Raw genomic sequence first — 14,075 nt, forward strand, 5'->3', positions numbered from 1 at the left:
GTCAACAAATCTTGTTGCATTATTTGATGCATCTGAGGTATGTACATCGTTTTTCAATATTAAGACACATTATGAATTTATTGCAATCTTGGCACAGTTTACGGAAGTTCAATGGGGTCTTGTTTTCGAATTGCCTAATTAATGAAAAGGGCAACAGCGGTTTTTTAACCAGTCTCTTGTAAATTTTCCCCCATAAGACTTTTTACCCGTTGTCAGAGAGGGTCTGGAATGATTTTCAATCAACCATGACGATGACGTTAACGCGAAACAGAGCCATGTTACGAGCGGGTTATTCGTCCAGCCATCTCTTAAATTGCCACCTTACTAACACAAAATCAGCCATTTATACAGTGGACGATTATAATCATTACATTCATACAAAATTTGAAAGGAAACAATTCCGCAATTTGGTTTTTTGAGCCAGTCAACTTACGGTTGTATTCCTCTCACTGGCGCATGCGCGCGCCGCTTGACTTATTTTTTGTGTGGTTACCCATGATAAATATAGCCAGGGTTTGAAAGATAAACACTCTGATGAAATTCCATGCAAAGGAGAAACATGACTCTGACAAATGCACGAGATAGACATTGAAGATAATGAGAGTTTTCAATTTTCACTTTTGGGGGGTATCGTCATTTGAGCTTCAATAACTCATGAATAATTAGTCATATTCATATGAGAACTTGGTTATATCTTTTTGAAAGATGATTATAAAAGGTAGATAGGAAAACTAAAAAGTATTTAAAAAAAAACAAATTTAATTCACCTCAAAAGTTTACCCTGCGTTTCTTTTTCCTTTCAGTATATATCAGAATACCGTCTAAGAACTACGAACACTAAATCTTGATTCCCGCCTACATTTTGCACCCATTAAATTCAGTATTAATGGCAATTTGTCCATTAAATCTTTGTTTAATACAAAGAACAGTTCTTTGGTTATTAATTTATCATTCTAATTCCAGCGCTAGATAGTAAATTATCATTAATTCCAGCTCTTGAAAAAAAAGGGGGGGGGGTAGACGATATTTTTAGTGAAATCGAACTTTCAAGAATCACCATATTTTGAAATAGTCTTAAATATGATAAAAATTATCTGATATATTTTCTCTTGTTTTCGCAAATAAATAAAACATATATGAATTAATAAGATAAAAATATTGAGCTGTAAATATTTTTAAAATTGGTTAAAAATCAGTATTTTTTTTCGTATATAAACATTTGTTGTCTCTCCCCCCCCCCCCCCCGTGAAACACAAAAAGCTTTGGCATAAAAAATGACAGTCCATATTACCTGTAAGAAGGAATTTTTGTTTCACGGGGGGAGGGGGAGATGTTTTAAAAATATTTTCCGTTTTCTGTTGATTTCTATAGAGAAAAACACAAGTTTTGCCAAAATTATAGAGTTATCTCTCTTTGGTATCCCAAATAAGTAACATTTTATGAAAATTCATATAAATATTTATAAAAATTTTGAAAATCTTTCGAATATGTTAATTGTTGAAAATTGACTTAGAGGTAGGCGGGAGAACAATACTATCGTTCGTAGTTCTTAAGTAGATTTGAAATGCACGAGGCCCCTTGCCCCGCCCCTTGACGTCAAATTTTACTTTTAAAAAATAGTCCCATAAAACACGAACCAAATTTAATGATTATTTACATGTAGTTACTGTGAATCTCGTGAACTATAATTATATATGTGACCTAGATTTAGGTTGTCGGAAGCACGAAAACATTTACTTCTCCGTCGCCATATTTAATGCAATGTTACAGTTGATAAAATTGGAGTTGGTCATCATGATGACAGGTCAGGAAACAGATTTGTGTGAATGTTAAAATAACAGAGGAAGTTGATTAATAAGTCGGATGGTAATGACTGAGGGGCAATGTCTGTATCAGATGATGAATTTCAGATCGATCTATGTGCATGTGGCGATGCCGATTTCTCCACGTGGTTCAGATGGGCTGTTTTCCATGTTTACGGAAGTGGAGTTCACGGTCTCACGAGTCCTCGGTGGTAGTGGACTAGGTCCCTTGCTCTTGATCCGGAGATAATTCATTACTAATTTTGTTTGTAAAAAAATATATATCATATATAATTACTAAGTAAACAATTAAACAAAACAGCTATTTTTTCTTCAGTGTATTTATACGATACGCCAGTACGTATACATGCAGGATGACATTTGACCTTTCAGTAGTATTTCAATAGAGAGATTTACGTGCCACAGGAATCACGGAAAATAAACAAGATTGACTTTTGTATTGTTTATCATAGGGAAAACAATTGGAAATGGAAATATTATTTTATAAATTCTTTATATCTATCATAGTTTATTACCCTATATAAACACATGAAAGTTCGTAATTTTTTGGCATTTTGAGATGCCCTCCGGTGAAATAAGAGGGTGGAATTTTGAGTTACATAGTACACTTAATGCACAATACAGTATTACTCGTCATACATGTACATATTTTAATTTGAGCAAAAGGTCTATCTATTGTGATAATTTGCTTTAAAGTGCAAAATTGGCACAAAACAGAGTTTGCAACTTCGACAGACTATTTTCGACACCTCGTTGGGAAATCCTCGAAATATTAATATGAAAGCTACTTATTGACTGGAAGTAAAGGTGTTCATTTCGTCCGAGATTATTAATTAATTGATTTAATTAACTTTGTGTTCAATTGTAATCAAAGTCCTTAGAATTTCAATGTTCAACACCCGCAACTCATCATTTCTATTGTCAACGAGCGGAGTCGTGATAATTACCATTTCTTTTACTTTAATGGTATTCAAATCAATGTCAAAGTTGGCTTTGTAGGAAAACAAATAAGATAAGTAAAATTTGCTGAGGACCTTACACTGAGTAATTCTTAATTTTGTTGTAAATAACACGATTGAATAATGTGTACATTGCTATGATCCTTTCAAGTACTATTCTAAAAATATACGAGTATATTAATGTGTGTAGTAGCTACAATGTATGGTGTAAAGTAAGTTGTTTAGTACAAAAATATTTAGTATTATTTGTGGAGTAGATGCAGTAAAATTTCGACCCCTGCCGAGCTTCCATACTAGGTACTTCCCGAAGATTTGAAATTAAACGCAAGCAATAAAAAGGTCAATTAGTTCCCAATTTTTTAGATAACTAAATATTTAAATATCAAAGCATTTTAAATTTTATCATCATACCTACATCGTTCTGCTCTTGCCATGTCACTGATGAATTAAGATACATTTTTATATCTAATACATCATACATCTTGTTGTTTATATAATCAATCTCTTTGATTTTTAGAACTACGCTTTGGTATTCATCGTCCTATTGGTCATTTGGATTTTTATCCAAACGGCGGAGAAATCCAACCTGGATGCTCTGGTAAGGAAAAGTTATTATAAAAATATACCCTATTTATTCATTACTTACAATTTACATTTTTCTATTGCAACCTTTTTTTATCTGTCGCCCGTCGTGAGTTGTGCATAACATGGACGACGTACTCTCTCTAAAATTAAACGACTCCAAAGCGAAATGGGGCTGAGGGCGAGAAGTGTAATATTTTAACATTTTCAAATTGTTTTCTAAAATCGCTTACCAGTTTCAACGTTAACCCTGGGTCCTGAGTACTTATAATTAGTCTAAAACCTAAAAAATAAATGCAATCTTTGACAATCTTCTCCTTTACTCCTAAAAAAACAAGCAGCTACGCTGCTACTATAACTGTAATTAACATTAAGCCCTTTGTAAAAAAAAAAATATGCTTTGAAAATATTCTTCTCTGCTCCTAGGGAATAACTAATCAGACTAAGAGCATGGTTATCATGAACAAGGAGCCTCTTCTGAAATTGTGAAATTCATGGTCCCAGGCCTAGGGTTAGGGGTTCTGGTAAAAGAAAGGGGGTTTATCGATCACATATTCTTTGAAAATATTCTTTTCTGCTCTTGATTATAAACCAAAAAAAAAAACTAATTAAACACAATAAGACCCTTTGGTATAAGAGTGGGGCTCTATTGATAAAATGAATTCATTTTATTAAATAATGATGTCCCCCCCCCCCCCCCTTATTGTTGAGCAGATAAAGAGAGTGCGTGAATAAAGAACAAAGATGCTTCTTACGAATTTTTTGAAAGGTCTTATAACAGGGTAAGGTGTTTCTCGGGAGGGGGTGGGGATGTTATATTGATAATACTGTGTTACTTCTTTGAAAACTTTTAACTTAAAAAAAAACAGATAAGATGACGATGGTATATTTTTAAAGTTTGTGAATTTCCTGACATTGGGTCATAGGTTCTGGTGTTAAGGTAAGGTGATACGGTAGGTATTTTACGGAATTTGGACTACATGTGTTGTATATCATGATACTAAGACGCCATATTAATTGGAACTCTTTTATTACGGAGATACAAAAGTAACAATCAAGTCGTACAACAAATGATTCATATATGACATCCTCCTTTTTCTAGATAAAAGTTTACCTTTAAAGATATAAATCTAATTCAATGCATAAAACTTACAGTTGTACAGAGACATGTTTAAACTGACTAGACTTTAACTGCCTAGATAATTAACTGACAATTGAATATGTAAAGATTACAAAATTAATGAATGAAATTTGCAATAATAAATTGTTTCCTCCATTGGATCCTCCATGGAATGAATAAACACAATTTGAACACATTCAGATATGACAAAATTTCACAGATTCACATTTGCTTTAGCCTCACATGGAAATCACACACAATCCTTGAATCTTTCTGGCTGCTTTATTACTCTGCCTGATCTGGTTGTGACAGGTTTATCGCACGGACTGCTGGTAAGTGAACACTTTTGCTGATCTTGGACATCATATGTAGATTGAGCGGTAGGTATATCTTCCTGTACACAAGGTTCGACTGGTTCTTCAACATGAATTTGCGCTTTCTCATCGCTGATAGAACTATGACTTTGTGGCTTTTGTACAGAATGCCATCTATACATGAAATTTCTTCTCTAAAGTTCCAGTATTTGTGAATGCTCTGTGGCACTTCTTCTTTGTTAGCTGGCCATCCATTTTGGACAGTTGTTTTCAGGGTTTGTAGTAGTTTTAGGTCTTCCGTTGTTAGCCTTTTGAACTGTATGTATTCCTTGTGTGTTACTGCAAGATATGCTAACTGTTGACTGAAATATCGAGCTCTAAGTCTTCCTTCGTTTCAGGTAAGAACGCTCTGCTGAGTGTATCAGGTAGGAACATAGTTTTTCCTGGTTTGAACACAACATTCAAGTCATATTTTTGAGGTGAGAGCAGTAGTCGCTGTAGTCTAGCTGGAGTCTGGTATAGAGATTTCTTGAAGATTGACTGTAGCGGCTTGTGATCTGTCTCCACTGTGACACTTCTTCCAAAAATATATTGATGGAATTTCTCGCACCCAAATGAAATAGCTAGTGTCTCTTTCTCTATCTGCGCATAGTTCTGTTGACTTTGGGTAAGGGCTCTGGAAGCGTATACGATGGGTTGTCCTTCCTGAACAAGTACTGCCCCCAGCCCTTTAGAGCTTGCGTCAACGGTGAGAGTCAAAGGTTTGTTCGAATCAAAATACCTCAACACTGGTGCTTGACAAACCATTTGTTTCAGTTTCAAGAAACTATTCTGCTGTTCTTCGTCCCAATGCTAACATGTGGTCTTTTCTAAGAGCTGACGAAGTGGAGCGCTGACTTCAGACATCGCAGCACTGTTAAGGCTAGAAAAAAGGGGCGGGGCCTAATTCATACGGGAAAAGTTTACTTGACGTCACACAAAAATATGACTTTTATGCATTCATCATATTACCCGAAAATAAAATAATTTGCAATTTTAAACTGTATTAGCTTAATAAACAACAATAAAACTTACCAATTCATTAACTAAAGTCGCTAGTTAAATCCCATACAAATCACTGATCTTGATGAACTTGTCAATCATGACGTCATTTTGGTAATGAAGTGCCACGCCACAGCATGATACGCCCGTCAAAATTACAATTATCTTAAACAATTAAAAGTGCAAGAAAATCATGTCAACCTTGATTTTAGATTTCCATGATTTTTCAACTCCTTAAAAAATTTGTTAGGTGTAGGCATTAATTATAACATATATTGCATCATTCATAGATTTCTATACTGGTTGTGTTAGACCTTGCCAAATGCCTATCATATTAAACAATATCAAATAATTTAGTCTTAACAACTTAATCTATACCTAATTAATTTTGAAAATAAAAGGCTGGCCATCAAATATAAAATGACCAATAGTTCTTCTGTCTAAAAAAAATCCCAAAGGATACACTGTCAGTTAAGATAATGCTCTGAAGAAATGATTGAGACAGCTATAGCCTTGCTACATTGAACACATTAATTAATCTTTAACTGGATGCTTGTCTACTCATTACTCCCAAGAGATAATTGGATCTGCACTATCTACCATAAGGCATTTTTAAAACAAATTAAACCTCAATGATTGTTTTGTTAGATTTAATGGCAGACAGGTTTTAATATGCAATTCGTATGGACATGCTGATTCCACCCCACCCCTATAAAATTAGTTTTTTAAAGTTCATAATATTATGTAATATCAAAATAGTTTATTATGCAAAATCAAATTAGTTTTATTTACTTCTCATCAAATTCATTTTAAAACTTATGCTAGCCAACAAGAGCTATTTTTAATCCAACAGGATTACCCATTTGGCCCAATACTCAGCACCGATGCTCTTCCTCACACTAAACTCATTAATTTCTCTCTCTAATTTGACATGCAATTTTCTGTTATCAAAATTCTTCTTGACCAGTGCTTGATAATTAAAAATAACAAAACTCATGGGAGTGGTGGAATTTCTTTAACATACATTACATTTGTTATAGATTGCTGTCAAGTATATGCTAAAAAAATAAGTATTTTCTTGATTTAACATTTTTCTAATAAGGATAGTACAATACTTTTACATTTTTTGGAGTGAGTAAATGAAGAGAAAAAAAAAACATTTTTTTTAAATTTCACTTAAATTAAAGGTCACAGTGACCTTGAAATAGGTCGCGACACACCCTCTACCTAAGATGCATGAAGTGGCCAAGTTTGATGATTCTAAGTCTAATAGTTTTCTAGTTATGGACCGGACAGGATTTTTCCATATTTGCCTATAACTTTTTAATTATAGGTCAGAGCGACCTACTTTTTGTGCGCGACACACCTTCTACCCAAGATGTATCAGCTGACAAAGTTTGATAACTCTAGGCCTTATAGTATTCAAGTTATGAGCCGGACACGAGAAAAGCTAACAGACGGACGGACAGACAGACGGCTAGACAGACGGACATGAAGCCTATAACATAATACGTCCCGTCTTAAGACGGGCGTATAAAAATGACGTATTTTATGTACTGTGAGAGACAGATTTGGAAATTTTTTAACAATGAAAAATGCGTTTTATTATAAAACAGAATATTATTTACAGGTTTTTAATAGGCTAACAATACCAATGTATATCCTTTGCTAAGTGCGATTATTCATCAACTATCGAGAGAATGTATTTAAATAATTCTGTGGTGTTTTAATGTTCAGGTTAGATATATTTTACATCGAGGTGCCTCATAAAATCGCTTTTTCGCAAGGGCATACACTAAATAAATCTTTACCATTTTTTAAATATAAATAAAGGATATGTTCCTTAACTTGAAAAGTGCTGCTGCTTTCTTGAAATCGAGAGCATGACTTCATAAGTTCACAAAATATCTGGTAAAAGTAAAACTTATTTCGACATCACCCTATTTACTTGAAATTATAACTATTAAAACCCGAATTCTATTCCAAGCAGCAGCACTTTCCAGAAAGTACAAAGAATGCAGAAAAAATTAAAAGTTTGAATTTTTAATTTCAACTAGGGTATGCCCTTGCGATATTGAAATTTGTTATTGACCTACATTCCGTGTACCTACTATGCATTCATCATGTGACTGTCCATCGATGGGACCAAACTCCATACAGTACAGGGTATGTTATACTATGCTATTTCCATAAGTATTTAAGTTCTGTAATAATAGATGAATAAAAATAATTTCAGTTTTAAAAACAATTCCCGTTTTTGCACTATTCTATTTCCGTTGATTTCTCATAGTAAGCCTTAACAGTGCTGCGATGTTGGAAAGAAACTTCGAGAGATACTGAATGAAGCCTAGGAAAGTCTATAGTTCCTGAGTACAAGTTGGTCTGTTCATCTCTGTGACAGCTCTAATTTTCTCTTTGTCCGGCCTCACTCCTGCTGAAGTCAGATTGTGTCCCACATATGTAACTGTGTCCTTTCGGAACTCACATTTTTCTGCATTTAGCTTTAGATTGTAGTGTCTGATTTTGTCCATAATAATTGCAAGTCTCCGGTCATGCTCCATGAGGTTTCTGCCCCACACTAAAATGTCATCAATAATAGCTTCACAGCCGTCGATTCCTTGTACCAGTTCTGAAATATGTCGCTGATAAACTTCAGATGCTGACTTAATGCCGAATGGGAGTCGAGTAAAGCTATACCTCCCGAATGGGGAATTGAATGTACACAACTTGCTACTGGCTGCATCTAGGCGAATCTGCCAAAATCCTGAAGTAACGTCAAGTTTTGTAAACACTGTGGCTCCCTCTATCTCTGTGAGAACATCCTCTATAGTCTTTAACGGGAAATGTTCCCTAAGAATTGCTTTATTTAAGTCTCTGGGATCAATACAAATACTGGCTTTGCCATTAGCTTTTGTCATTGTCACCATATAGTTTACCCATGGAGTTGGTTCCTGTTGTTTGATGACAACACCTTCACGTTCCATGCGGTCTATTTCCTGTTTGACTTTTTCCTTAAGGAGGCTCATTACACCATTTTTTGATGACGTACTACACAAAAAAATAAACCTCCATTGTTTCGACCGAATTACTTTGGGGTCGAATCGTATGGGTACCTCACTTATATGACCCTGACCTTTAAAACGCTTTAAAAATAGATGAAACATGCGGTGTTCTAAACAGTGAAAACAAAGTAATGGATTCATTTTACATACACCAAGAGGGATTACTTTTTAGCAGAAACAAAAGAAAACAACAGCCAAATCTTCGCCAAACAAGTAATGTGCAATTTCTGACATGTCGAAGCAGTGGGCTCTATCAATCAACGTGTTTGCATGGAGGAAATTCGAGTTTAAATCTACAACCTTGTTGAATTTAAAAATGTTATTTACTTGCACAATTTACTGTGTTGGTGTTAATTTGTACATTTTCTTTATTAATTTAAATATATATATTATGGAAGTGTAAAGCTTTCTTTTGAAATTTAGATGTAATGTTCAAACGTTCCTTTGTGTTTTGAGTCTTGGGTAATTAGGAAAGATAACTCTTGAAAAAGGACATTTTATACCAAATATTTTCGAAATTGGAATTTTCATTTCGTTAAAACATTTTTCTTTCAATTTGTCACAAGCAATTCATTGAATTACATTCCTTGTCTCTTCAGAACTCATTTTTAAAATATTTTATGCGCAGATTAAAAAGATAATGACATTTATTGTTTTGTAGAAGAAAACTATTTTTTCTAATAAAATTAATATTAGGTATTATGAAGTATTTTCATTGTGTGTACTTTTCTAAAGAAGATGTCCATCATTTGACACTGAAAGTTCTGAAATTCTGGAAATAATAAACTTGAAATAAAACATTTGACTAAAATAAAAAGAAAGTTAAAAAATTCTCTAAAAAATATTTACAATATCAATATCTCCATTTGGATATTTGGCATCTACATGATAAGTGGTGCTGTCATGAAATCTAAAATAAACTGTGGATGTAATGAGCCACCTTAAGGGCAAGTGGTACTTTTCTTGGTGGATGTATGATGGGCTGAACATTAGGATCTATCTTGATTGAATGTTCCCCTGGCAGGCATCCAAAACACATCCCCGTATTTCTTCTGAATGTCCTTTGGAATGTTTTTAAATGTCACACTTCCTATGTCTAACATTTCCTGTTTCACTCTGTTGACCGACATCCGCTGAATCAGATTTAGCGTTTCACATGCCTTTGCACCAACTATCGGTTTTGCGTTTATGTCAACAACCAAAAACTCAATTTTCTGAACTCTGTCATTCACTTGGCACTGGAGTGTTATTACACCTTTTGGTACAATTCTGTGTCCTGAATAAGATTTCAGAGTGTTTCTTGTACTTCTGAGTTTATGGTGTACGTCAATTTTGTTCAGTGTGCTGTACGGCATAACATTACACATTGCACCTGTGTCGAGCTGGAATTTCACTGGTTTATCATTTACGAAAATAGTCTGTGTCCACTCTAGATCTTCGTGGTCTACAGAATTCACTTGCGATTCCATCTGAATGCTCCCAGCATAATATTCCTCTCCTTCGTCACTTGAATACTCATTGTCGACAACATAAACAGTCTTCTTAGTCCTACACATTTTTTTGAAATGACTTGGCTTCTTGCACAATCCACACGTTTTTCCTTTGGCTGGATACGAGTCTTTTCCATGCTTGTATCCACAGCGTGTACACATTTTCTGATCATCACTATGTTTTCTTGGTTTGGTTTCACTGAAGTTTTGTCTCTTTCCAGTGTCATTACTCTGAGAGTGTTTGGATGACTTCTTATAAGATTTCTTTATCAAGTTTACCTAGGAATGCTCTCCAGAATTGTGTGCCATTGACTTTGCTTGTGAAGTTGACATTTCATGCAGACGAGCGATTTCCTGTGCCTTCTCTAGCGTAAGGTCACTAACTACATTGATCAGTTTTTCACGTATTTTTGTGTTGTTAATGCCAATCACGATTCTGTCTCTGACCATATTGTCGGGTTCCTGGTAGTTACACTCTTTCACTAACAGTTTCAAATCAGTTACAAATTGGTCAAGAGTTTCTCCTTCTGTCTGAGTTCTGCTATGGAACTTGTATCTGTTGTAAATAATGTTGGTTCTGGGCTTGACATAAGCTTCGAATTTATCAAAGTGTACCTTTAGTGTCTTTCGTTCCTCTTCGTTTAGATTCCACGTGGAATATATGTCACGTCCTTTCTGGCCAACCCAGATCATCTGATATGCGCACTTTTCGTCCTCAGTTTTCTTTTTTAGGGATCCCGAGAATGCGAAGTTCACGTGCTGCAAAAATGATTTCAAATGGCCTTCTAAATCATCACTTGTCCAGTCCATGGCTGGTGTTGATCCTGATAACAAATCCATCACTCCTTTTTGTCTGTTTTACGGACAGGATAATTGTCGATGGCTTGTATTTATGAGAATGTTATCAGATTACTTCTGACACCATGTTGTATATCATGATACTAAGACGCCATATTAATTGGAACTCTTTTATTACGAAGATACAAAAGTAACAATCAAGTCGTACATCAAATGATTCATAAAAGACAACATGTACTTTTTAAGTATTTGGTCAAGTGTCATGTTCCTGGTCAAGGCCCTTTTAATTTGATTTCGACTGAGAGAAGTTACTCTCCTATGCCATTCACTTTTGATAATTAATCATTGTAAATAATGATTTAAAAGGTTAATGGAATAAGGGATTTTTGCAAGATTTTTATTGTATAGGCAATTTAAGCTTTCATGATGAGATAGACTTTTAAATACAATGTAAAAGATAAATAAAAATTGACAAAATTACCTTATATTTTTAAGTGTACTTCGAAGACCCAGATATGCCATTGAGGGAGGTTACAAAATGGGGTTAAAACTAATATAAGTCATTATAATGGTTTGTTTATATATTCTGCATGGTGATAGTGATACAGTAGGGGGACAAAAGTCTTGAGAAAAAAAAATGGCGTCACGTTCCAAAGCAAGAGGGACAACTCGGACAAAAAAAACGCTTTGACAGCTCATTTGCCCAAAGTGAATAAAACAACATACCTCAGTATTTAGTTAAGTGTCCCTTTATTCAGATGACTTGCTGTATTCTTCGGGGTATGGATTCAAACAGATTTCTGACGTAGGTAAAGTTTATATCCCGCCATATTTGCAGTGTGTGTTGAAAAAGTTCGTCCGGGGAATTGATCATTTGTATTCGTGATTGAAGTTTTCTTTTTATAAATAACCAAATATTTTCAATAATATTTATGTCCGGAGACTGTGCAGGCCAGCTCATGTTCTTAATTCTATTTCTGGCGACAAATTCCTGAGTCAAACGGGACCGATGTACTGGAGCGTTGTCATCTTGGAAAAGATAATTCCCATCTGGGAGATGGCGAGCTATAACAGGCCAAAAGTTAGTGTCCAAAATATCAATGTACTTCTCTGAATTTATGTTTCCTTCAACTCGACACAATGTCCCAAAACCGTTAAAACAGAGGCATCCCCAAATCATAATGCTGAACTTGCGACCATTTTGTCTCGTCGCTAAGTCGGGTCTCCAACCCTCTCCGGCTTTTTTCCACACATACACACGGTTATTTACGCCTACACATATTTGAGATTCGTCAATAAAAATCACTTTTGACCACTAGTTTCTTACAGTCCACCATCTTTTCTCTCTGCACCACGACAAGCGCTTCCTTCTGTTGACAGTTTTGATGACAACTTTTTTCCTGTATACACCTCTGTAGAATCCGTTTTCCTTCAATCGTCGTTTGATAGTCTTTGTAGACACGGGTGTTGGTCTGTTTTCATTGAATCGTGATGTAATTTCTCCTAGGGGAGCGAGGCGATCCCTGTTCACGATCCTCTGCAGCCTCCGAAATTCTCAATCGCCAATCGAACGGGGTCTGCCTGATCTCGGGCGGTTTTCGAGCGATCCGGTTGTTTGAAACTTACCAATAACTCGGTAAACTGAAGCTAAATATCGGTTGACGCTTCGTGCAATGTCTGACACTTTCTCTCCATTCAAATAAAGTTCTACAATTACTTCTTTCATAGGTAGTGAAATTTCTTAACGTTTAGCCTCCATTTTGTTTACATCGATAGAAAGACAAAATAACCTTGAGCAGACGAATAAAAATACGTCATAGACACGTGACACATAGTAACCTATTTATACTTAATGGGGATTTCCAAAGTTTAAAACTCCTGCGGTGTAAACATATTTTATTGCACAAGATTCTTTATTTTACAGTGACGCCATTTTTATTCTCAAGACTTTTGTCCCCCTACTGTACATTGCGGCCAAATTAGAGCTTAATTTATGAGTTGCTACTGAATATTTAACTATTTTTTTCGCTGCTCCTGATAATTCTAGTTCTCTTGCTTCTAGGCGCTGAAGCTTCGTCTATCAATTAACTATATATTCTATGGATCCTTTAGGCCTACACTCGTATTGTAATAAGTTCTGCAACTATATTCAAATAGGGCTTTCACTTTAAAGTGTATTAATATACTTATGTGACCTTTTAGACAATTGCTCTTCTTGCTATTAATCAATATTCATATTCAGGTTTAGACTTTGTGTGTGGCCACTCCAGAGCTTACTTACTCTTCACCGAATCCATCGACTCGGATCAAAAGTTTTGTGCTACGCAATGTTTGGATGTTGAGAAATGCACAAAAGGGGAGATAATCACGCCAATACAAACAGAACAACTAGAAAAACGCACACAATGCATGGTATCGAACAAGATGGGATTTTATGCTACATTCTTGGATGAACCTTCCCCCTCTGGTCACAAGAAGGAAAGCATAATGTATTATCTTACAACAAACAATGCGTCACCCTTTGGCACACGATCTACATGTAATCCCTGTCCGTAATAAAGATCAACATTTTCTGAATTGGAGCCTTAAATGGCCCATACAATATATACTTCTTTTCAATTTTTTTTTCGTATGCATGATTTGAAATATTCACTGTATAGACTAACATGTATCTATTCGTTTACTACCATGATTGTTTTGATACTCTATCGTATATATTAAAAATTACATATTATTTTAATTTCAAATCAATCTACTTTTTTTCAGTGGTGGGTTTAACATTTTCGATACTTTGCTTATATGATTTTATGTTAACTATCAAAAGGTAACCTATACACTTAAGGGGACCATCTATAGTTTCCATCGCGCAATATTGCGCACATCATA

At 35.0% G+C, this 14,075-nt stretch overlaps 1 protein-coding gene across 3 annotated transcripts in view; it reads left to right on the forward strand.

Moving 5' to 3' along the window:
* Positions 1–13,870, forward strand: part of LOC134271016 (inactive pancreatic lipase-related protein 1-like) — a 47,438-nt gene extending 33,568 nt beyond the window's left edge. For 2 of the 3 annotated variants that reach the window (XM_062753281.1, XM_062753283.1), the window contains 2 exons: positions 3,300–3,380; positions 13,432–13,870. In XM_062753281.1, the coding sequence (XP_062609265.1) occupies positions 3,300–3,380; positions 13,432–13,745 (395 nt within the window). In that variant the 3' untranslated portion in view covers positions 13,746–13,870. The remainder of the gene's footprint in view (positions 1–3,299; positions 3,381–13,431) is intronic. The other variant, XM_062753282.1, reaches the window with a different exon arrangement.
* Positions 13,871–14,075: the final 205 nt, after the last annotated feature.

This window comes from Saccostrea cucullata, unplaced genomic scaffold (genome assembly GCF_032062105.1).
Source record: "Saccostrea cucullata isolate Sc308-1 unplaced genomic scaffold, CSIRO_AGI_Scuc_v1 ctg639, whole genome shotgun sequence".
NCBI lineage: Eukaryota > Metazoa > Mollusca > Bivalvia > Ostreida > Ostreidae > Saccostrea > Saccostrea cuccullata.